Source organism: Sminthopsis crassicaudata, chromosome 5 (genome assembly GCF_048593235.1).
Source record: "Sminthopsis crassicaudata isolate SCR6 chromosome 5, ASM4859323v1, whole genome shotgun sequence".
Classification (NCBI taxonomy): Eukaryota; Metazoa; Chordata; class Mammalia; order Dasyuromorphia; family Dasyuridae; genus Sminthopsis; species Sminthopsis crassicaudata.
Window position 1 is genome coordinate 303037646 of NC_133621.1, and position 25203 is coordinate 303062848.

The 25203-nt window shown below is 43.1% G+C and overlaps 1 protein-coding gene across 4 annotated transcripts in view; it reads left to right on the forward strand.

The window, feature by feature from the left end:
* PACSIN2 (protein kinase C and casein kinase substrate in neurons 2) overlaps positions 1–25203 on the forward strand; it is a 152700-nt gene that overhangs the window by 98999 nt on the left and 28498 nt on the right. For all 4 annotated transcript variants that reach the window (XM_074271891.1, XM_074271893.1, XM_074271894.1 and 1 more), the window contains one exon: positions 2914–3041. In XM_074271891.1, the coding sequence (XP_074127992.1) occupies positions 2982–3041 (60 nt within the window). In that variant the 5' untranslated portion in view covers positions 2914–2981. The remainder of the gene's footprint in view (positions 1–2913; positions 3042–25203) is intronic.

Consider the following 25203-nt stretch of genomic DNA (forward strand, 5'->3'; position numbering starts at 1 on the left):
GAAAGAGTGAAAATCTAGCCCGTGCTCATTAGCCCCCGAGCTGTTGGACCCAGTTGGGCTACATTCACATTTTATCAGGAACAGAAACCTAATCGTGCGACATTCTTACACCCCAAGTGGTGTCCAAGGGAGCTGCTTCAGGAGCAGTGCTGACCAATACATAGGACTTGCCCAGCAAAAAGCAGCTGAGATACTTTCTGTGTAAATGCCATCGAGCAAACCATGCTGGGCTGTTTGGCTTTGTTGCATCGCTAGCTAATATTCCACATGCTTCCTTTTGTTTTTACCACTTTTGTAATCTGAGCCTTTGTGAAATACTCTCATTAAGAGCAGTTGCCATTAGGAAGCATTGTATTTATTGTAACCATGCAACTGTAGCTATTTATACCTTCTGCAAATGTAGAAATAGCTCGGCTTTAAAAAGCCCGTTGGCCCCATTCTTCTCAACTCCACCACAGCCTGTGAGAGAAGGCCCAGGCCCTCTCTCCTTCTCTCCCCATGCTGCTTCTCGTCCTGGATCATCTTTCTCATCAGCAACCCTGATTCAGTGAGACACTCTTGTCTCCTTCCTCTTTTTTTCTCATCTCTTTGCAGATGATGCTCGGTCCCGTGTGCCCGGCCCTCAGCGCGCTATCTCCAGCTTCCTATTATACATTTCTGTAATGTTCTTGAATTGTGAGGATCTGTCTGCTCAATTATAATCCTTCTCTGGGAGGAGATCTGTAACATCTTTTCCTCTGTGCGCAGGTTTCTTGGGAGCTCTGAATCTCCTCCAACTCTTGTCCTTTCTCAAATCAGATGGTCTCCTTTCAGCCTGCCTGGCGTCAAACCTCTATCCCAGAGTCGATTCTCTCAGACCAATGCTGCCCTTCTTTTATCCTCCCAGAGAATGGGTGTGGGATAACGCAAGGGCTTCTGGGAAAAATTACTTCAACCAATGAGCTTGCTCCTCCTAGAATTCATAAGGTGTAAACTCCCTTTAAAGGCCCGAACCAAAGGTCTGAGCCAGAGAACTGTCAAATCAACCTGAGTTCTCACCTTGTAATTGTCCAGACAACCTGAATTCTCACCTTGTCACTGTCCAGACAACCTGAGTTCTCACCTGGTAATCCTCATACATTTCCACTTGGATGTCCCTTGGGCAGCTTGAACTCGGTGGTGTCTAAAACAGGACTTATTGTCTTCTCCTCATTATCCCAGTAACTAGTTAGTTCCACCTCCTTCCTGTCTCTTCTCTCCCTCCCTTTCTCTGTACTCATGTACCACAACTATCTCCCGTTAGCAACCTCTCTCCTGGCCTGTGACAATAGCCTCTGCTCTGACACGTAGCTGCCAAATTGACATTCCTTTTTGTCTGTCTGACAAGGTCACTCTTCTCCTCAAGAACCTTCAGAGGCTTCCTATGGCTTCTGTTGTGAAATAAGAACTCCTCTGGCATTTGTGGGCTTTCCCCTGTTCCTGGAATGAACTTCCAATATATGCCCTGTATTTGATGGTCTGTGAGTATGTCATATTCTCCCAGTGGAATAGAAATTTCCTGAGGGCAGAGAAAGCTTCTCTTTTGTATTTCTGTCTCCATGCAATTAAGAAATGCTTGTGATGGATTAATCATAGAGTAGTCTTTATATTGCTAAGTGTGTCATTCAGTCAGTAAGTGTTCCTTAAGCCAAGTGCTTAGCAATGGAGCAGGCTCTGCACTGGGGACTAGCAGGGAGCTAGAGAAAGCAGGTCTGCTCCCCGCCTCTCTGGGAGCTCGGGGGGTGAACAAATAGAGAAGTACAAAGATATATACGGAGGAAGCAAAAGGTCACGTCAAAGGGAGGGCCACTGGTGGCTGAGGAATTGAGATGGAAGCTTTTCAATTTGAAATCTGCTTGGAAGGTGGAGGTGAGGAGACAGAACCTTGCAAGCCACAGGACAGGAAATGGTGTCCAGTGAAGGGCCATCCTTCCAAAGTATTGCAAATGCAGCATCACAGGTCACCCTTTCAGGGCCTAATTTTATGGTCCTAAGAGTGCCAGTTAAAAGCAGCAGCCCTTTCTGGGCCAGGGCCCTTCATCGGCAGCCTGGAGCTCCCCGTGTGATCTGGACACGTAGCTGGCAAAGCTTCGTGGCTTTGGTGGGCCTCATCTGTGTGCGCTTTACAGAAAAAACATTTCCTTAACTTCTTTATATTCAGAAGTTCTTCTTTTAAAATCTGAGTCGATGAGTTTTTCATCACTTCGCTACCCAGTTGTTCATTGACGTCTTTTTTTCCTGCAGCAGTCTTGCTTGTGGAGAAAAATGGAGCCTCATGTGGGAAGAGTAGTCGGTCCCCATGTATGGCTGGACCTGGCTTAGCCAGGGCTTCCCAGTCCTGATACTGCTGTACCTTCAGGTCAACCTGAAAGTAGAGAGCCCCTCCTCAGAGTCCAAGTTGCAGCCACAGGTGGGATCTTCGAAATCTCCCTCTGCACTCGAGGACAGGCGAGGAGAAAGAAGCCACTACATTCTGAAAGGCCGTTCATCTCTTTTCACTGGAGCCCCACATGAACCTATCTCTGAGCAGAATTTTTTTCCCCCTGAGACAATTGGGGTTAAGTGACTTGCCCAGGGTCACACAGTCTGAGCAGAATTTGAAGGGTTCATACATTCTCTGTGAATTAGGTTTGAGTACCATAGCTCTTCAGAAAGTTTTTGGTGTTTTCCAGGAAAATATTGGAACAGTAAAGTTTATTTTATTACTGATAGGGCAAATATGATATTTGTTACTTCTCTCCTCTCCCCTCCCCATGAGGGAATAAGCTCTAGTTGAATCTAGAAGAAGCCTAGGTTGGGAAATGGGAATTATATGTGAAATGGGGTTTAAAAACAAAAAATATATATCTATATATACACACAAAAACTCATTTTTTTTTTCTTTTTCTTTTTTAGAATTGAACACCTGGCACCTGTGATTTCAAACCTCAGCCTTTGGGACTTCTTCCTTGGCTTTTGAAGAAATGTCTGTCACGTATGATGATTCTGTTGGCGTAGAAGTTTCCAGTGATAGTTTCTGGGAGGTGAGACTCGTCTTGTTCTCTCCGATAGGGCTTAGATTTCTCCTGCGTTCCTTTCCTTACCCGTGGTTGGTCGAGAGAGCATCTGTCTCTTGAGTAGACTCAGAATCCTACCAATAGAGACCAGTCGTGGATTTTGTCCCAATTCTGGGTGCTTTATCGTTCACAAGGGTGACATTTTTGATTTCTGGAGACCCACAGTAACCTCATCATAAAGGGTAGCGATCAGTATTGTGTAGGAAGAGAATGGAGGTAAATGGGAAAGCTGGGTAGCCTTTGTAGGTGAAACTTTTTGGCTTTAGAGCTGGAAGCTGGTCCCTGCCTGAGCTTGATGCTTGTTCACTACACCTATGGGCAGCCATTGAACAAAGGACTTTGTTTACACCAATCTGGTGAAGTCAGTAGCGTGGTTACACGTTAAGGAGTTGTACAGAAGAGGAAACAGGCCCTCCTTCTCCCTGTAATGGTAACCATTGACAGGTGCCCTTTTCTAGGATCTTATCAATCCATCTTGGGCCCACTTTCTTGGGGTTGTCCCATGAGTGCCAAAGCAGTCCTGTCCAGGTTGGCCAAGGCTCTTGGGGTGCTCCTGCTGCCTGACTAGTGCTTAGCAATCGGAGGCAGTGGGAGACACTCCCGGACTGGGGCAGGCTGTTTGCTTTTTGAACAGGGAAGGTAATTTCACTTAATTTTATCTTACGAGAAGCTTGGACCATAAAGAGAGTCATTTTATTTAAGTGAAGCAAAATTTTTTTAACAATAATATATATATGTTAGGATTACTAGGTGAGAACTCGGGTTGTCTGGACAGTGACAAGGTGAGAATTCAGGTTGTCTGGATAATTACAAGGTGAGAACTCAGGTTGACTTGATAGAGGGGGCAAGCTCATTGGCTGGGGTGGTTCTTCCCAGAAGCCCTTGCATTATCCCACGCCCATTCTCTGGGAGGATAAAAGAGACAGCACTGGGCGCAGAGAGCAGATCGGCCTGGAGAAGGATAAGAGCTGGAGGAGATTCAGAGCCAGGATTCAAGAAGAGGTCTCTGCATTACATCAGGCCTGACGGGGCTCTCTGCAGGAAGGGAAGTCACTTCTCTGGACAAGAGTTAACAGCAACTGCCTGGAGACAATGGTTCGTTACAGGAAGAAGAATCTGTCGGAGAGATTTGAGTAGAAGACACAGCAGATCTCTTCCCAGAGAGCGATCCAGCAGCTTCTGGAGACGACAGCTCGCTACATATATATATTTTTATCTTTCCTCCACCCTCTCCCCTAGATAGCAAGTAATCCAATAAATGTTAAACGTGGTAAAAATATGTTAAATATATGCATACATATTTATGTAATTATCGTGCTACACAAGAAAAATCAAATCAAAAAGGGAAAAAAAAATGAGAAAAAATAAAATGTAAGCAAATAACAGCAAAGAGTGAAAAGGCTATGTTGTGGTCTCCACAGTGCTCTCTCTGGATGTAGATGGCTCTCTCCATCTCCATTGGAACTGGTCTGAATCATCTCATTGTTGGAAAGAGCCACATCTATCCGAGTTGATCATCACATAGTCTTCTTGTTGCTGTGTACAATAATCTCCTGGTTTCACTCATTTCACTCAGCATCAGTTCCTGTAAATCTCCCCAGGCTTCTCTGAAATCATCCTGCCGGTTGTTTCTTATAGCACAGTAATATTCCATAACCGTCATGTCCCATAATTTATTCAGCCATTCTCCAACTGATGGACATCCATTCATTTTCCAGTTTCTTGCCACTACGAAAAGGGCCGCCACAGACATTTTTAGTGTAGCAACATCTTTGGCTTATTTTAGTCCTTCAGACCCCTGGTCAGCCTGTTCTAAAGGAAATCTTTATTGAACTGTGGATTGGATTGTCTCGGTTTTGAGCCTGTGATTTTGAGAAGCACCAAACCATGGAGGCTTATGGATTCTAGGGCAAAGGAGGATTAAGGGAGAAGGAACCTGGAGCTTGGCCTGGAACTGTCAGCTCGCACCAGTATTCATCCCCAGGCCTTCTGACTGCCCTCCACTGCTCAGTCTGCCTCAGGCAGAGAAGGCAGCAGAGGGTGCAGGGTGGGATTGAAGCTGTCCCTGCAAGGTGGAAGGATTGGAGGGGGGGGAAGAGAGGGGGAGAATACTTCCCCTGCATCTGGGAGAGCAGCAGGGACAAAAGTCAGGTGGTAGAAAGGTGTGTGAAGGAGGGGAGTGCATGAGAGAGAGTGACCTGCTGAGAGCAGAGCCTCTAGGGTGGCAGAAAATAAGATGGGTTGTTTCACTTGGCTGGTGGTAAGGTTGAGCTCTGGAGCAGGCCCCAAGCCTGTCTGACTTGGGAGCTATGAAATGGAGCGTCATCAGCTTCCTGTCTGCTTATCGTCCTGTCATAGGATCATGTGGTTTGGTTGGGATGCATGTGTGTGCACATGTGTGTACATCAAGAGACCTTGGGACCCAGTGTGTGCCTATGGTCAGATGACAAGCTTGTTTCTTGCCAGGAGTGATCGGCTGAGTATCCTCTCGAATCCTGGCTGGTGGTTGCATTGATTAGAATTCCTGAGGCTTTCAGAATTGTCTTTATAATCTTATTGTGTTCTGATTGTTTTCTGGTTCAGCTCACTTCTCTTTGCATCATTTCTTATGGTTCAGTAGTGTTTAGCCCTCAGCATTTAGTGATTGCCCCCCTTCCTCCTCACTGGGGGCCGGGGGAGATGGCAAATGGCTGGCACGTTGTTTGTAGTATCTGGTCTCTTGATTAGAGTTGATTCTTCCAGGGTCTCTGAATAAGTGTACAGGGCCAAAGAATGACTAATGCACCCATTTCACAGATCTCCCCCTGGAGAAACTCTCTGGCTAGATGCCCAACTAAATGATTGAATAATATATGTGAACCCCATCCATTTATTTGCTCTATGGCTGTCAGCAATGTATCTGGCTTGTTACTCTCCCACCTGAGGGCATCCCTTTGGATGTTAGACTATGGATGGTTGATATAGTGCTGCCCAGTGAAATATAGCAGGTTCCATAGCATTAAGAGATCAGTTGGCCATCCGGAAGCCACACAGGTTTTTAATGTTTGCCTTCTCGTTGACGAGGGGCCTGTGCTTATTTTAAGGAAGATAGTTTGTTTCTAGCTAGTTCTGAAAGATGCTGATTCCCAGATTCTCCAGCTGAATAGAACAGCTGGTTCCCAGAATTGTCCTGGACACTGCCTCATGGAAGCCTGTTACCGAATGCGTCAGGGTCTGGCCTGGAAAGGAGCATTAACTGGGTGCTTTTCTCTTCGTATTGATTGCCCAGTGACCACATCCATTATCGCACATCCCCTGCGATAGTGAAGATGGAATTTCTGGATCAAATTCTGTGTCCCGAAGCCCTGTTTTAATTTTTCCTTTAATAACCTATGATATTTCTGCATTTATGAAGATAGTGATTGGTTTTCTGCCTTGCTGCCAAGGTCCAAGTAGAGGAGACACATTTTCTTTTTCTATTTAATTGTAATCCTGTTGTAGTCAAACCCATCGCTGGTGACCACATAGTGATACACCCTCCCATCTGTCATTTTATTTATCTCCTCAGAAATTTCCTGAGCTACTCTGTGGTGGACTTTGTGCCCTTAGCCAGGTGCTGGAGGACAAAGGCCGTGATGGATCTGTCCCGGCCTTCAAGAAGCCCACGTTCTCTGGGACAGGGGGATAACATGTACATAGATATACACAGAAAAACAAAAAGAGAATTAAGAAATGGTTCTTTATAAAGGTAGCATTTGAGTTCTCAAATGTGATGATTAAGAAGGAGAACATTTTTGGCATGGAGGATACCCTGGGCAAAGGCGTAGAGATAGGAAATGCAATGTTGAGAATTAGAAACAGTGGAGCACCCTATTCTGCCAGAGTGGAATACGTGAGGGAGAATTTCCTGAGCTACTAACCTGGAAAGAGATGTGGCAACAGAGGGAGAAGCATTAAATGCTTCACAGACAAGGCCGTTGGGAGCTTCTTGAGCCAAGGAACTATTTGGTCCTATGCTTGAGGATTATTCATCGGGCAGCTGTGTGGATGCTAGGTTGGAGAGGGGAGTGAGAAGATGCAGGAAACCAAATTGGAACCTTTTGTAGCTGTCCAGATGTGAAGGAACATTGGTGTGGTCTAGAGTGGGAATGGGGTGGAACAGCTGATTGAGATTGGGATCGGGGAATGGATGTGCAGGATATTGTAGAGGCAGAATTTCTTTTTCTAATAAATAAGTATTGGTATTCTTTCCTTCTATCATCCCTCACTCCTTCATTGGAAAAAAGGTATAGGCCTATATAGGCCTAGTTCAGCAAAGCAGATGGCCACTCTGGGTCCATTTTGGTCATGTCCAAACACACAGACCTCCCGAGACACCTTTCAAGAGTGTCCTCTCGAATCCTGGCTGGTTGTTGCATTGATTAGAATTCCTGAGGCTTTCAGAATTGTCTTTATGATCTTATTATGTTCTGATTGTTTTCTGGTTCAGCTCACTTCTCTTTGCATCATTTCTTATGGTTCAGTAGTGTTTCATTACATTCACGTACCATCATTTGTTCAGCTAGTCTTCAGTTGATGGGCATCCCCCACTCCAGTTGCCAGTTCTTTGATCCTATAAAAATATCTGTTGTTAAGTATTTATGTGCATGTGGGTACATCTGTTGCTTGTTTCTTAGATCATTTGGGGATGGTGGCAGATAGTGGGATCACTGAGTCAGAGGATAAGTGCCATTTAGGTACCATTTAATAGCTTTGCAGCCATGGATCCAAATAGCAGGACCAAGTCACAACACCATCAGTAGAGAGCTAATGTGTCTTGTCTTTCTTCAACCTTCCACATTTGTCATTTTCCTTATTTGAGTCAATGTTGGCAGTCTGATGGGGGTGAGGTACTATCTGAGAGATGCTTTAATTTGCATTTCTTTAGTTCTTAGTGAACTGGAGTATGTTTCCACATGGCTCTTGAGAGCTTGGGTTGCTTCCTTTGAAAATTGACAGTTTGAGTGTGAGTGGAGGTGGCAGAACAACAGGAAGAACAACAGCAAGCTCCCTGTCAAAACTCCAGATAGAAGACACTTCTCTTCCTTACTTCGGGATCCTTTAACTTGTTCAGAGGAAAGTGACTCATCTATCGCTGAGAGATGACGGTGGAGCAGCAAGTCTGGAGGCCACTGCTTGGGGCCATCATCAGCCCATGCTTAGCCAAGTCAAGGGAGCTTTCCCAAGCACCTCATTGGGGGAGGACGTTGGGCTCCCATTATTCCAAGCAGAGCCACACCTCAGGATTGTGATTGGAAAGATTCTTGTTCTATTAATGGTTGAAAAGATGATCTTTTTTTTTTTTTTTTTCCATTTTAATTTCATTTAATTTCATTTTTTAAGATAATAGTTTTTATTTTCAAAATATAGGCAGCAATTTTGTTTTCTTTCTCAGTTTTTTTCCCTTTTTGATCCAATTTTTCTTGTGCAGCAAGATGACTGTATAAATATGTATACATATGTGCCAAAATGTTTGTGGCAGCCCTTTTTGTAATGGCTAGAAACTGGAAGATGAATGGATGTCCATCAATTGGAGAATGGTTGGGTAAATTATGGTATATGAAGGTTATGGAATATTATTGTTCTGTAAGAAATGACCAGCAGGAGGAATAGAGAGAGGCCTGGAGAGACTTACATCAACTGATGCTGAGTGAAACGAGCAGAACCAGGAGATCACTATACACTTCAACAACAACACTGTATGAGGATGTATTCTGATGGAAGTGGATATCTTCGACAAAGAGAAGATCTAATTCAGATCCAATTGATCAATGATGGACAGAAACAGCTACACCCAGAGAAGGAACACTGGGAAATGAGTGTAAACTGTGAGCATTTTTGTTTTTCTTCCCAGGTTATTTTTACCTTCTGAATCCAATTCTTCCTGTGCAACAAGAGAACTGTTCAGTTCTGCACATATATAATATATCTAGGATATACTATAACATATCTAACATGTATAAGACTGTTTGCCATCTAGGGGAGGGAGTGGAGGGAAGGAGGGGAAAATTCGGAACAGAAGGGAGTGCAAAGGATAATGTTGTAAAAAAAATTACCCATGCATATGCATTGTCAAAAAAAAGTTATAATTATAAAATAAAATAAAAGAATTAAGAAAAAATATGTATACATATATTGGACTTAACATATATTTTAACATATTTAACTTGTATGGGACTCTAGGGGAGGGGGTGGGGGGAAGGAAAGGAAAAGTTGGCCCAGAAAGCTTTGGAAGGGTCAATGTTGAAAAATGACCCATGCATATATTTTTGTAAATAAAAAGCTTTAATAAAAATACATATGTATATATGTGCAATGATAGTTTTCAACATTCACCATTGCAAAACCTTGTGTTCCAAAATTTTCCCTCCCCCCTCTTCCTCCCCTAGATTGCAAGCAATTCAATAAGTTAAATGTGCAGTTTCTCTCTCTCTCTCTCTCTCTCTCTCTCTCTCTCTCTCTCTCTCTCTCTCTCTCTCTCTCTCTCTCTCTCTATGTATATATATATATATATAATCTCCACATTTATCATGCTGTACAAGAAAAATCAGATAAATGAGAAAAAAAATCAAGCAAACAACAATAAAAAAGGTGAAAATACTTTGTTGTGATGCACACTCAGTTTCCATAGTGCTCTCCATCACAAGATCATTGAAACTGGCCTGGCCTGAATCATCTCATTATTGAAAACAGCCACATCCATCACAGTTGATCATCATATAATCTTGTTATTGCCGTGTACAGTGATCTCCTGGTTCTGCTCATCTCGCTCGGCATCAGTTCATGTCAGTCTTCAGGCCTCTCTAAAAATCATCCTGCTGATCGTTTATTACAGAACAATAATATTCCATAACATTCATATACCACAATTTACTCAGCCATTCCCCAACTAATGGGTATCGCCTCAGTTTCCAGTTTCTTGCCACCACAAAAAATGCTGCTACAAACATTTTTGCACCTGTGGGTCCTTTTTTGTGTTCTCTTTAGGATATAAGCCCAATAGAGACACTGCTGGGTCAAATGGTATGTACAGTTTGATAGCCCTTTGGACATAGTTCTATATTGCTCTCCAGAATGATTGGATCAGTTCACAACTCCACCAACAATGTATCAGTGTTCCAGTTTTCCCACAGCCCCTCCAACATTCATCATTATTTTTTCCTGTCATCTTAGCCAATCTGACAGGTGTGTAGTGGTACCTCAGAGTTGTCTTAATTTGCATGGAGAGGACAGTCTTGAATGTCCCACCAAACTCTAGGAAAGGAAATGAAAAAGAGAAACAATTCTCTAATAACCTAGCTTATAAAAGTTTGAGAGAAGAGACTTGCAGCAGAGAGACCACATTTAGATTTTATTCAGGAGGGGGGGGTGTTATAAGATGGGAGGAGGCTTGGAACCCTCTCGGGCTCTTGGCTGTCTTCTCCTCAGAAGCTCTTGGATAGGAATAGGGGAGGTATTACAGGGTCTGGGGATTTTGTTTTAACGGGTTGATTTAGTCAGTGTATCTGTTAGTGGGCAGCATTTTCCAGTATCATTGCAATGAAAGGCCCTTGGTTTCTGGGCCTGGCACACTTGTAATCCTAGCATCCTTGAAGTGTGTTTGCTACTATATGACTCTTTTGAGAAGACTGGTGTTTGAGTCAGAGCTTGGTCTTGACTACTGCCAACTTGGGTTCTGTGTGTGACTCAGTGTTTCCCTGCAAAGTGCTCAACTAGATTTTCTTTCGTTAGAAGTGGGACAGGCAGATCTAGAGGAGGGGGTGGAGGGAAGGAGGAGAAAGCTTGGAACAGAAGTGATTTCAAGGGTCGGTGTTGAAAAATTACTCATGCATATGTTCTGTCAATAAAAAGCTATTTAAAAAAAGAAGAAGAAATGGGCCGCTGTATGTTGCTTTTGTGACACCCAGGACTTGGGGATGCCGAGGGAGACCTCCCTTGATGGTCCCCCTTCTGTGGCAGGTATATATTCTGGCCAATCTAGGGGCGATGCCCAAGAACCACTCTCCCAAGATCCACCTGGAAACCTCTAGACGGCTGGATACCAGATATTAATGTTTTTGACCTTAGTGATATTTTTGTATTTTGAATGGCAAAAATATCCATTCTCCAAAGCCTGAGCTTTGTTTGGTCCTGTGTGTGCTATGTGAAGCCCCGGGACCTCTCAGTCCTGACCTAAGAGCGGATCTGGATTTGAGGTAGGAAAGAACAGGCCAATTTGCCCAAAGGGAAAAGGGCTGCTATTGGAGGGGGAAGGTCCATCTGCACAGTCTTAGTTTATCACTTCTGTGGCCAACAGCCTGAATCCCACTTCCCTCCCTTAGAGATTGGGAATGACTGGCTGTAGTTACAAAGTGAGTCAGCAGACAGGTCCGGCCTTAACTGGCCTCTGCTAGGCTAAGGAGTCTTGTTAACTGGCCAAACCCAATCCCTAAGCTGGATTCTTGATCATGGCAGTATGAGAAGTGCTGCTGATGTGGTGGAGGACATTAGACTGAGGGTGGCCCATTGGTTCTCCCCCCCCCCCCCCCCCGATCTCTCAAAATATCTATTATAATAGTGTTGGGGTTTAAAATGTAAGAGAGACCCTCAAAAGTGGCAGGGCCATTGCTGTGGACCCTCGCACCGGTTTTCAGATTCTTTCGATGATCAGGTATTTTTGCTAATTAAAAAAAAAAAAAACTTTTTCCTTCTATAATATTCTTTGTTACATATAATTTTTCTGAAGTGGGATGAGAGAAGGGAGGGAAAAAGGCAGGGAAACTTGGACATAGAAAAAATATAAGATTGCAATAAAAATATCCTTAATGGAGCTGCTAGGTGATACAGTAGGTAGAGCAACTTGTCCAGGAGTCAGGAGGATCTGAGTTCAAATTCAAATCCAGCCTCAGGCTCTTGACATTAGGTATGTAGCCAAAGGCAAGTAACTTAACCCTGCTTGCATCCTTCCCCCAAATAAAATTCTTAATAATAGGAGTAGTAATAATGTAATAATAATAACATGCCTTCCTGATGGTTTTTGGGTTACTCAGCTCTGTCCAGCAACAAAGGGATAGTTACAATAAATATTGAGATGACTAAAAAGACCCACTTACGTGAATATTGTCCCTGAGGCTTTTAGACAAAAAGGAATCTTTCTGATAAGAGGCGTCCCACCTTCTTGGAATCAGTAGGGGGATGGGGAAGGGCAAGAATAGACAGTCAGCAAAGCATGTGGTGGGCCGTAAATATAAGAAGGAGGCCGTGATCCAGTGGTTAGATAGCGGTCTTAGTTGTTTTAATTCAAATCAATCATCTTTGAAAATGGTCCTTCTTTGAGACCTGCAGTTTTGTGGTCAGTCCAGTTGGGCCGTTCCTGAGTCCCGGAGAGAATGCTGCCTCCTCTGCCCGTTCCAGGGGCCTTTCTGATCCACACAGCAGCTTCTCCTTGGGCTTGGCTGTGTCCTCTTTCAGGCTCTTAGCGTGGAAGAGAGAGCTCTTTCCATTTCCTGACAGTCTGCCTACTCTCCCTGCTTCTTGAAGACAAGCTATCTGATCATGAATCTTCAGTGGAAGGCGACCTTAGAGGAGACTGTCTCATCTCCGTTGAACAGCTGAGGAAACTGAGACTCAGGGAACTTAGTGGTTTTCCCAGGCCTTCACACACATGTCATAAACCCCCAAAATGGCATTGGAAGCCGGCCCTGTGCCCCTGCTGTGGCACGTCTGGCCCCGTGTTGTTTGTGACGAGATGAGCTGCCCACAAAGGATTTGGAAACTTGTGTATGGGGAGAGATTGGGGCAGGAAGGGGCTCACTTTTCCCAGATATGGTTGCAAGTTGGCCTCTTGCTTCTTACTAAGACCCATTACAGTGGGGGGAGTGGGAAGGCAGCAAATCTTTGAAAATTGTCTTGTTGGAAGTTTGTCCCTTAGAACCATTTTATTTTGTCTTTTTCTAACTCCCACATCTGGAAGTTAGACCCAGTAAAAAGAATTATAGTGTTCGTCGGCAGTTATAACCACAAATTAAATGAAAGTGCTTTATTCTGTGTTTATTAAAAACACCACCAATTCCTTCCCTTTTCTCTGACAAACATGATGGGGCTGGCTTCATGTTTAGAAGAACATAAGCAATTCTTCTAAACATATTTCCATATTCTCATGCTGCACAAGAAAAACCAGATCAAAGGAGAAAAAAACACAAAGAAAAATCCAAGAGAGATCCGTGTCTGAATCCCAGTTTGGTCACTTCCATCTGAACTGGGTAGTGTGAGGCAGAATCACTTGGGGGGCCTGGGTTTTCTGTAAAATGGGGCTTGGGAAAGAGTTCATTTTTAAGGTCTCTGGGAGCCCCATGGCCATTGACTTCAGCAATCATGGCAGATCATTGGTCATTTTGCCCCCAGTAGAGAATGTCTCCCAAGTGACTGAGCCTTCTCTCTGGTGCTGTGGCTTAGAGTCATTGAGATGGGGACTACACAGATCCTTAGAAATCAGCCAGTTCACTTCCCTTACTACCTGTGAGGGCCCTGAGGTCTGAAAGCCTGAAAAGCTCCACGTGACTCACCTAGTCTTAGATGGAATCTGTGATTGAACCAAAATCCCAGCCTGCTCCTCCCGACTGGGGCCTCTTCCCACTGGTTATTTCAGTGCTGACTTTGAATAGAATGTGCACGAGGCACTCTGTCCTGGAGAAGAGAAAACCAGTTGGGCGGGATTGTTTTATACCGCTGTGAAGGTGCCCTTGCCCCCATTGCTGCTGCTGGGGAAGATCTTCCTATAGATAGGGTGGGGAGTAGCAGGAGACGATCCAGCACGAGGGGGCTCCCTTAGCAGGAGCTCATGGGACATATTCCTGTGGAGTACTTAAAATGTCAGTGACTCGGCAATGGTGTGGCTGCTGTTGGCCCTCCCTTGGGTGTCTCTCACTTATGCCTTCCTCCCCATCTTCCTCATTCCCGTCTCCTTTTCTGACCACATAGCTCTTGGGTATTCTTATATCACCATCCCAGAGAAGGCAAAACACGGTCCTTGTAACTCTCTGAGATATAGGGAATGTATTTGCCCTGGTCTCGTTACAGATGAGCAAACTGAGGCTTGAGTGGCTTCCCTCTGGCCGTACAGCTAGCAACTGTCAAGGCCCAGATTTCCTCTCTAGTGGCCTCTGGCATCTGCTCTGGGCTGTATGGCCTCTCATTGGCTCCTTTGGTTCTTAGGGTTGACCTTTAGAATCCCTTGTGATTCTGAGATGCTGCAGTTCTGTGAAACAGTCCTGGGTTCTAGGCAGTGAACAAGCTTAAAGATGATGGGAAATTACAGAGACCAGGCCAGAATCTCCGCTTTGACATCAGCAGCCCAGGTTCCACCTCCCTGGACCTGTGAGATGAGCACAGGGCCTGTGCTTCCCAGGAGGAAGGCTGAGAATCACACAGGTGACAGTGGATGCAAGCTTCCTTGATAATTCTAGGGGACTTTTCTCTAGGCAGGGCCCCCTATTCAGGCCTAGAGAAGCTCAGCTGCTCCGTGCCGTCAGTGCTGAAGGCCTGCTCATACCGGCTCTCCCAACGTCGATGGGTCTTGTCTCTTGGCCCAAGTCACAGCAAACATGGTGATACGGTCTTACCTAGAGGGTACCCATCCCTTCCCCCATTTTAGCAAATAATTTTCAAAACCCTGCAAGTTCTTACATGAAACAAACTGAGCGATGAGGTTGTCTGCCAGTACTCCCAGTGTGCCAGCTTTCAAGAGCTGCTATGATATTACAATTTCAGGCACATCAGAATTAATTCACAGTCAAATAAGGTAGTGTGTAAAGTTCGAGTGGAGATGTATTTTGTGTAACCCTATAGCCATGTGTGAGGGAGAAATCACTGGTGTGAGCAACTCACAGCAGTATTGCTTATCATCTGGCAATTTTTATTCAGTCTTTTTCCAAATAAATTCTTATTTTTATTATTAAATTAAACTTAAATAAAACTAATTAATTAATTAGATTAGATTTAATTGTAGTTATTTGATTTTTATTCATAGTATTTTTCCAAATACATTTTTCAACATTCACCTTTGTATTCCAAAATTTTTTCTCCTCCCTTCCCCAATCCAATACAGGTTAAACATGAGCAATTCTTCCAAACATGGTTCTATATTCTTACGCTGCACAAGAAAAATCAGATCAAAGGAGGAAAAAACACAAAGAAAAAAATCCAAAATTGTTTAAAATGTTAAATGTGAAAGTATGTAGTGGGATGTTTTAGGCTGTCAATGCTAGAGGCATATGGGTGACTCAGTGGATAGAGTTGTTGACCTGTAGTTGGAAGAAACTGAATTCAAATCCATCCTCAAACAGAAGTAATGTGATCCTGGACAAGTCCCTTACTTTGCTCATCTGTAAAATGGAGGTACTAATAGCACCCATGTCTCAGTTTTCCTGAGGGTAAAATGAGGTCGTTTTGTCAAGTGTTTAAAGCACCATGTAAATGCTAGTTATTATTATTTTTATTATTAATAGGAAGAGCACCAAATGTACATTGAGGAAAAATTTGGGTTTAGATTCTGGCTCCAGTGTTGATATAAATGCGCTACATTTTTGAACTTTGGTTTCCTCATCTGAAAAGCAAGAATAATAATAATAATATATATAATATATAGTAATATATATATTATATATAATAATAATATATATAATATAATGCTGGCAGTATTTGACTCATAGACTTGAGGAACAAAGTATTTTGCAGACAATTGAGGCTGTGGGTGCAAGATACAGGGGTGATTTGTTGGCTGGAAATGCCTTGGATTGCCTGCATTTTGCACTGAATGTTCTTAAACCCCCTGTACCCCGGAGGAAGAATTCTAGTCCCTGGACACTCCAGAGCAGCATTTGTGGTTTCTTGATCCTAGTACTTCCCATTCCCAAGTGATCAGCAGATAAAACTTAGGAAGCAGCAGCATGGAGCCAGCATTTGGCCTGGGTGGGTGGACAGAAGGGGAAAACTGACTTCGGGCGATCTTAAATAAAGCTTGAAGAACATGAAAATTCTCAGAGAGCTTCCAACAGTTTCCATTTAAGTAACTCCTGCTAGATGGAGCCGCGTCTGGAAGGCATCGGGATCTCTGGGCAGAATGAGCATCTGAGACTCCACAGGTTAAGAAGGATCTTGGGATCTTCTGTGGGGATCCAGGTAGCTCCTTCTGGTAGGTCACCCCCTTTGTCATTGTCGGTGGAATGGAAAGAGCCTGACCTCTTACGTCCAGTCTGCATGACCTTAGGAGGCATCTGGGGGCTGCTCCACATGCTCCCTCCATCCAGGGAACAGGGTGTAGTAGGAAGTCAGGGATCACAGGATCTGTCTGATTCCTTATTCCACTGAAAGCAGCTCAGTGACCTTAGGAGGACTTCTTCTTTCTCTGGGCCTCAGTTAAAATAGGAGGGAGGGAGGGCTTTTATAATTCCTCCTCCATGCTTTGTATGGGTCACTCCAAGGAGTGGCAAAATTGGGGGTACTTTGGGAATGAAGCAGGTGCTCTGCTCCTAAAGTCTTTACTGTTCTAGCAATCTAAGGCCTGCTCTTTTTTTTTTTTTTTTTTTTTTTTAATTACAGCTTTTTATTTTCACCACTTATAATTGTATAATTTCTCAACACTGATCCTTGCAAAACCTTGTTTCAAATTTTTCCCTCCCTTCCCCTCATCCCCTTCCCTAGAGGGCAAGCAATCCAACATATGTTAAACATGGTTTAAAAAAAAAAAAAAAAAGTTAAATTCAATATATGTAAACATTTATATAATTATTTTGCTGAACAAGAAAAATTAGATCCAAAAAGAAAAAAAAGAGAGAGAAAACTAAATGTAAGCAATCAACAAGAGTCAGAGTGAGAATGTTGTGGTCCACACTCAGTTCCCACAGTCCTCTCTGTGGGTGTAGATGGCTCTCTCCATCACAAGGCCATTGGAACTAGAGGCCCTTCTTTCAACCTTCCAAAATAGGGCTGTGGATCTGCACTGATCCTAGTTAAAACCCTTCCTGTCTGTTGCTGTGATGGCTTATTTCCTTGTAGCCCACCTTCCAGGCCTCAAGATGGCCCAGCGGGTAGAGCACCGACCTGAGTCGGGAAGAATCAAGTTCAAACCTTGCCTTAGACACTAACTGTAGGACCCTGGGTAGGTGACTTTTCCCCCTGTCTGCCTCAGTTTAATTATTTGTAAAATGAGAGTAATAATAGCACTACCTCCTTGGATGGTTTTGATGCCTAAATGAGGTAATGTTTGTAAAGTGCTTAGCCAGGTTCCTGGCAGACATTAGGTGCTTAATAAATATTTGTTTCCTTTTTTCCCTTCCTGTCTCTTTCCCTCCAGTTTTGAACCTCTCTGCATCAGCAGAGCAGACCCAGATACATCTTGTTCTTGTTGAGCCTTTTAGAAGCACGTTCTTCTCCCCAACAGGTGCTATTACCTAATTCTCTGAGGACTCTGGAAGCAATTCGGAGGTCACCCTGACCGTTCCATGCTCACTGTCTGAATCACAGATGTTCTCAATATGGAAAACACATTTTGTGTGTGTCGGGCTGGTGTAAAATTCCTGCTAGTGACCAGAGCTCCATCTTTTGGCCAAACATGGTGGTTTGGTGTGTGGAAGTATTGCTCACAAATGACTATGATAGGATTCTGTTTTTCGTTGATCTGCTATAAAATTGGCAAAAACAAAGAAACAAATAATTAAAGGACGGGGAGTTATGTGGTGTCACAAAGTATAGAGCGCTGGGCCTAGAGTTTTAAAAAACAAAAAACAAAACAATTTTTGTTTTCTTGAGTTCAAATTTGGCATTGGACATTTCCTAGCTATGTGACCCTGGGCCAGTCATTTAACCCTGTTTGCCTCAGTCTCCTCTGAGCTTGGAGGCAATGGCAAATCTCTCCAAGATCTCTGCCAAGAAAACCCCACTTGGGATCCCCAAAATCTGAAAGTGTTGAACAGTGACAGATGTAGGATCCACAGCCTTGTTCTTTTCTTTTAAAATTTTTAATAATAGCTTTTATTTTCAAAATACATGCAAAGATAGTTTTCAACGTTCACCCTTGCAAAACCTTGTGTTCCAATTTTTTTTTTCCCTCCCTTCCCCCCAACCCTCCCCTAGACAGCAAGGAATACAATAAAAGTAAAATATGTGCAATTCTTCTAGATGTATTTTCACATTTATCAGGCTGCACAAGAAAAAACAGATCAAAAGAGAGAAGAAATGAGAGGAAAAAAACAAACAAGCAAACAATATCAAAGGTAAAAAATACTATGTTGTCATCCACATTCAGTTCCCATAGTTCTCTCTGTCTGGGTGCAGATGGCTCTCTCCATCACAGTTGATCATCACATAATCTTGTTGCTGTATTCAATATTCTCTTCGTTCTATTTACTTCACTTAGCATCAGTTCATGTGTTTCCCCAGGCCCTCAGAAATCACCCTGCTGATCATTCCTTACAGAACAATAATATTCCATAACATTCATAAACCATAATTTCTCCCATTGATGGGTTTCCACTCAGTTTCTAGTTTCTTGCTAGTATGTAAAGGGCTGCCACAAACATTTTTGCACAGGTGGATCCCTTTCCTTCCTGTATGATCTCTTTGGGATACCCACTAAAGACACTGCTGGGTCAAAGGGTGTGCACAGTTTGATAGCCCTTTGGGCATAGTTCCATTTTGCTCTCCAGAATGGCTGGATCTGTTCACAGTTCCACCAACAATATATTAGTGTTGCAGTTTTGCCATATCCCCTCTAACATTTATCATTATCTTTTCCTGTCATCTTAGTCAGTCTGAGAGATGTCTTAATTTGCCTTTCTCTAATCAATAGTGATTTAGAGCATGTTTTCATTTGACTAGAGATGACTTTAACTTCTTTGTCTGAAAATTGTCTGTTCATGTCCTTTGACCATTTATCAATTGGAAAATAACTTGTATTCTTATAAGTCAATTCTTAAAAATGTTAATTGCTATATTTCATTCAAAGGGATTTCCTATTGTCATCCTCTGGATTTTAGGCATTTAAAAGCAGAATTCTGGGAAAAGGCCCTACGTGTCACCACAACTACCAAAGAATTTGGGGGGAGGTTGAAGGTCTAAATAATGAAGTCTTGAATTCCACAACTATCTCTCTTCTTACAGTCTGAGATTAAGCTCCAGACCCTTGAGAGAGAAGAGAAAGCTCGTCCCTTCTGTTCCGCTCTTTTCAGTCCCACCACATTGCCTCAGCTCAGCTTTATTAGTTCATGAACTCACAAGGGAAGTTGAATTCTGTTTCAACTTTAGAACGTTGGGTTTGCTTTTGAAACTTATCTATAACAAATACAGCGAGTCGTTCAGTTCTTGGGTTCCTACCGTCATTGGAAAAAAAATCCACCCTTAAAGGTCCTTAGCATATTGGTCCTAGGAGGTTAGATGTTGGTCAAGGTCATCTTGAGTAAGAAGCCTGAAAAAAATGTGTTTACATAAGCCAATCTTAGTTTTTTCAAGTTTGGGTCCATTGAAAAGTACCTTCTTAAGAGTTGTGGGCCTCCCAGAGAGCTTCAGGGTATTTTCACATAGCATATTATTTTAGCAGTGAGCCTCAACTGGGTTTTCTGAAGTTCCCTTAATGTTGGAGAAATTAGCTGTAGACCTTGGAGCCTTACTCGTGCAGGATGTAGAAAGTGTGTACATAAAGTGAGCTTTGGTCATGCATTTATTCATTTAATGAGCTCATATTAAGTGCTGGCAGTGAAGCTGATGCAGAGTTGAAATATAATGCAGCTCTTGCCGTCCTAATGTTCAGTTGGACGTGGCTTTCTTGAGCAGTGATCGTTGGGGGTAATTCAAGTCACTTCCAATCTGGGTGACGAGACAGGCAGGGATGTAAGTGCTAAGAGGCAGTGTCCAGCCCAAGGACAAGGGCAGTGAAGGGGGGAGAGGAGAGGGTACAGGTCTAGAGACTTGAGAGAAGGAAGGGATGGGAGATCACATGGTGGTATCGACATTGACCTTGGGGGACAAGAACAAAGGGCCATCTCCGACACTTCTCTGTTGTGCTTTCCCCTTCTGGCTTTTCCATCTCCAGATCCCCCATCACAAAACTGCCAGATAAGCCATCTTAGCACACAGATGACCTTGTTACCGGGCTACTCAAAGCCTAGAAATGTCTCCCACTGTCTATGCAATGGTGTCAAAGCCACATCATAGGGACTTAGAAAACCACATATTAACCTTATCTATTCTGTATTTGCATTTATTTTGCTAAACAGTTCCCAGTTGTATTTGCAAGTTTGACACCTCAGGTCTTCAGAACTAAAAAGAACCAATAATTTAACCCCACATTTAAGCCCTCCCCAGGCTGTCTGTCATATATCTTCCTAGTTCTTTTCATGTGGTTCTCCTCCAAGTGAAATGAATGCCATTAATTGACTATGTGTTCTGTTTTATCTGGTTCGCCCAAGAGCATCAGTGAAATCTGTATCTTTCTCCCACCCCACCACCACCAGTACCCCCCCTGCTCTTTAGTAATAAACATTTTGTATATATTGTTTAAAGTCCTTTAATAATATATATTCATCTAACCATTCAGAGAGCAGTTTGGAATTATGCTTAAAAAGTTATCAAACTGTGCATCCCCTTTGACCCAGCAGGGTTTCTACTTGGCCTGTGTCCCAAAGAGATCTTAAAGGAGGAAAAGGGACCCAAATGTTTGTGGCAGCCCTTTTTGTGGTGGCAGGGAGGTAGAAACGGAGTGGACGCCCATCAGGTGGGGAATGGCTGAATAAATTATGGTATGAGAATGCTATGGAATATTATTGTTCTGTAAGAAATGACCAGCAGGATGAATTCAGAGAGGTTTGGAGAGACTTACATCAACTGATGCTGAGTGAAAAGAGCAGGACCAGGAGATGATGATTGTGGCAACAGCAAGATTATACAATCATCAATTATGATGGATATGACTCTTTATGACAGTAAGATGATTTAGGCCAGTTCCAAGGGTCTTGTGATACAGAAAGCCATCTGCACCCAGAAAGAGGACTGTGGGAACCAAGTGTGAACCACAACATAGCATTTTCACATTTTCTGTTGACTTTTGCTTGCATTTTGTTTTCCTTCTCAGGTTTTTTTTTCTTATTAGATCCAATTTTTCTTGTGCAGCAAGATAACTGTATAAATATGTATACATATATTGGATTACTTGTCATCTAAGGGAGGGAATGTGGGGAAGGAGGGAAAGATTTGGAACAGAAAGTTTTGCAAGGGTCAGTGTTGAAAAATTACCCATGTATATGTTTTGTAAATAAAAAGCTTTAATAAAAAAATTAATAATATATATCCAGCCTACAGAATTGAGATGCGAGACTCTGCTACCCAATAAATTGATCTGGCAAAAATTCTAGAGGTTAAAAACCTAAATTTTGCCTACTCCCCATACTCATGTTACTTTTGGGGTTCAGGTTTATTTTTCTGAATTATGGACTTGTATTTAAGCATAAAACTTAAGTTCAGAGTAGCCTACCAGGTACATGGACATGACAGAGACCGCAGGCTGCTCTCATGTCTTCTCAAAGTCTGTCTTTCTTCAGCAATTGGCTGCCTCCTTGTCTTGCTCAAAGCTGGGTGTGACTTGCCCATAGAAGGCTTGGAGAATCCCTAAAGGGCACCTTTCTCCATCTCTGTCCTGCCCTACCTTCCTGCCCTCCACCAGTGAGGAGAGTTCAGTACCAGTGGGCTTTGGGACCGGGGTTACAAAAAAAGACAGAATTAATGCTAACATATAACAATCTTTATGGCCTCTTACTTAAACAGATTAATTAGCTTCTGCTTCCTTTGAGGTTATCATTAAACCAAGTTCTAGATTTAAACACCAAATTGGTAAAATTGACCCTCTATTGCTACTTTTAAAGAATTCACAACGAGGGAGAGTTACATATCACGAAGCTACTCCAAAGTTTGGTAGCCAAGGAATCCTTCCACAGAGAGCTGCTAAATCACTTTGAAAGCACCAATTTCCTTTGGTTTATCGGAGGAATGCCAAAAAGTTTTCTTTTAATACTGTCATTCTGTAAGTCAGGTTCTGGCCAGCTGAGGTTAATGGGAACAAGCTTCTGTTGGCCAAACAGCCCCGAGAAATGGCATAATGAAATTTAATAAAAGAAAAACGAAAAATTCTCTTAACAGTCCCATGACATCATGTATGCAAATGGTCTTTTTGAAGCCTGGCAGCCAAAAACAGTGAAAGCCTTAACCTGACTATAAGGTGAATAAATATTTGTAGATGAAAGTTGACTTAGTGACGCCCTATGAATGGCTGCCCTACAGTGCCTTCTGCTGTTAAATCATGGAAGGTACCAAGTGTTTACAGGCAGGAGCAGCTGTACTTTGTGTTACAAATACTTTCACTAATTCTGATCAAACTCGTTAACATTTTTTTCCCAGTCTGCTATCAGTTTCTCTATTATGAGTTACTTGGTAGTTCCTAACTGGATGTTGTCTCTTTTTTTTTTTTTTTTTCTACTCCCCCCTGAGGCTGGGGTTCAGTGACTTGCCCAGGGTCACACAGCTAGGAAGTGTTAAGTGTCTGAGACCAGATCTGAACTCGGCTCCTCCTGAATTCAGGGCGGGTGCTCTATCCACTGTGCCACCTAGCTGCCCCTAACTGGATGTTCTCAAAGAGTAGACAGAATTCAGCAGTCGGCATCGAGCGAGGAGTCCGAGTTGAAAGCGCAGTTTCACATGTATTTTAGTGTGTATAACATATAGTGGATTGCTTGCCATCTAGGGGATGGGGTGGGGAGAAGGAAGGGAAAAGCTGAAACAAGGCTGTGCAAGGGTCAATGTTGAAAAATTATCCATATGTTTTGAAAATTAAAAAGCTTCAAAAAAAAAAAAAAAAGAAAGAAAGAATGAAAGAGGAGTTTCAGAATAATAGTCATTAAACTGTGGACACATCCTGCACAATCATTTTCCTAAAATCATTCAGTCCCTCTTTTATAAAAATATCCAAGGATTCTCCTTCTACTGGATCAAAGATGAACTCAAAGGATAATTTAAGTGATAGTCATCTTATCTTTCGTTTCCCACTACATCCAGAGCCATCTCCAGTCATCCAGATCTATATCTGGCCACTGGACTCAGAAGGCTCTGGAGGGGAAAGTGAGGCAGGTGACTTTGCACAGGCTTCCCTCACCTAAGTCCAATTCACAGCATGTCATGAGGCTCTTTGAGAATGAACCACAAACAATAATCTCTTAGCCTCTTACAGTTGGGCCAGGAGTCTGAGAGACTTGAATTCAAATTCAACTTGCTAGCTGTGTGACCCATGGAAAATTACCCATTTTTGCCTCAGTTTCCTCACCTCTAAAATGGGGATAAAAATAGCATCTATTAATTCCCAAACCCTCTAATTTTATCTGCCTACATTTTGGATTTCCTTCACAAGTTAGTTGTACACTATTTCAAAGTCCGATTCTTTTTGTACAGCAAAACAACTGTTTGGACATGTGTACATATATTGTATTTAATTTATACTTTAACATATTTAACATAATTTGGTCAACCTGCCATTGGGGCAGGGGAGGGGGAGGAGGGGAAAAATTAGAACAAAAGGTTTGGCAATTGTCAATGTTGTAAAATTACCCATGCATATATCTGGCAAATAAAAACTATTAAAAATAAAAAATAAAAATAAAATAGCATCTATTTCCCAGAGTAACTGAGAAGGCTGCTAGGGAGTGCAGCCAATAGAGCATCAGGCCTGGAATCAGGAACACTCATCATCATGAGTTCAGATCTGGCCTCAGGTGCTTATTATCTCTGACCCGGGGCTAGTCATTTTACCCTGGCTGCCTCAGTTCCCTCATCTGTCAAATCAGCTGGAGAAGGAAATACTAAATGACTCTAGTATCTCTGCCAAGAAAACCCCAAATGCATTTACAGAGTCAGACGTGACTGGAGAACAACAGCGTACCGATTTTGCTGCCCAAGAGCCTGAAAGTGACTGTTTGTAATTTGCCAAGGTGGGTAAGCCAGGCTTCTCTGATCTGCGCATCGTAGCACGTTTGTGTTTATGGCCTCCGTCCGGGAGTTGTCTGTCTTCCCGAGGCCTGCGTGGTGCTCACACGGTTCCTTACCCAGTCGTCGCACCTGCCCTGCCTCAGGTAGTTGACGATGCTCGCCTGGAAGAGTGAGCCGCTGGCCCTTGGAAGCCTCTTCTGTCATCACACACTGCTTCTGGTCATCCTGGTCCATGTGTGGCTCCGGAGAAGCTCTGCCCTTCCTCACTGAAATTCAAGTCCCTGGCGTGTCATTGTGTCACCTCGCTGACGTCTCGGTTCCCTTCGAGAATGAAGAAATAGCATTGTGCTAAGTAGGAATGGCCTCCCAGACTGGTACCCGGTAGGGCTTTGGAGAAATTGTTATCCCATCTCATGGATCAGTAGACCGAGGTCAACAACTTGGCCAGACTTGTACTTCAGGCCCTTTGTCTCTAAGCCTTGTGCCCTTTTTCTTCCTGTTTTGTTTTTACTGCACTGGGACACCGGGTGGAGGGTACTCTGGGTAATCTTGCTGCTCTAGAAAAGGCTACACAAGAGTACAGTTAGATGGATTTGGGCCAGATTAGATAATGTAATAATTCAAAGAGACGTGAGTTATTAATGGGGGTCTCCTGAGATAGAATGAGCAGGATCACAAAGGGCTTCCTAGAAGGTGCTAGGCCCTGAAGGAAGCCAGGGCAGCAGGAGGTTGGAAAAGAGCAGGCAAAGGGGACCCATAGTTACTGATTGTAATGAATATATGAATGTGGTGGAATATTATTATTACTGTTCTATAACAAATGATGAGCAAGCTGATTTCAGAAAAACCCAGACAGACTATGAATTGAGGCTGAGTGAAGCGAACAGAACCAGAAGAACATTGTACCCAGTGATAGTAACACTGTATGATGATCAGCTATGATGGACTTGGCTCTTCTCAGCAATGTAATGATCCAGGACAATTCTAGTAGACTTGGGATGGAAAGAGCCATCCCCACTCAGAGAGAGAACTATGGAGACTGAATGTGCTTCGAAGGATAGTATTTTCACCTTTTTTTTGGGGGGGGGGAGTTGTTTGCTTGTTCTTTCTT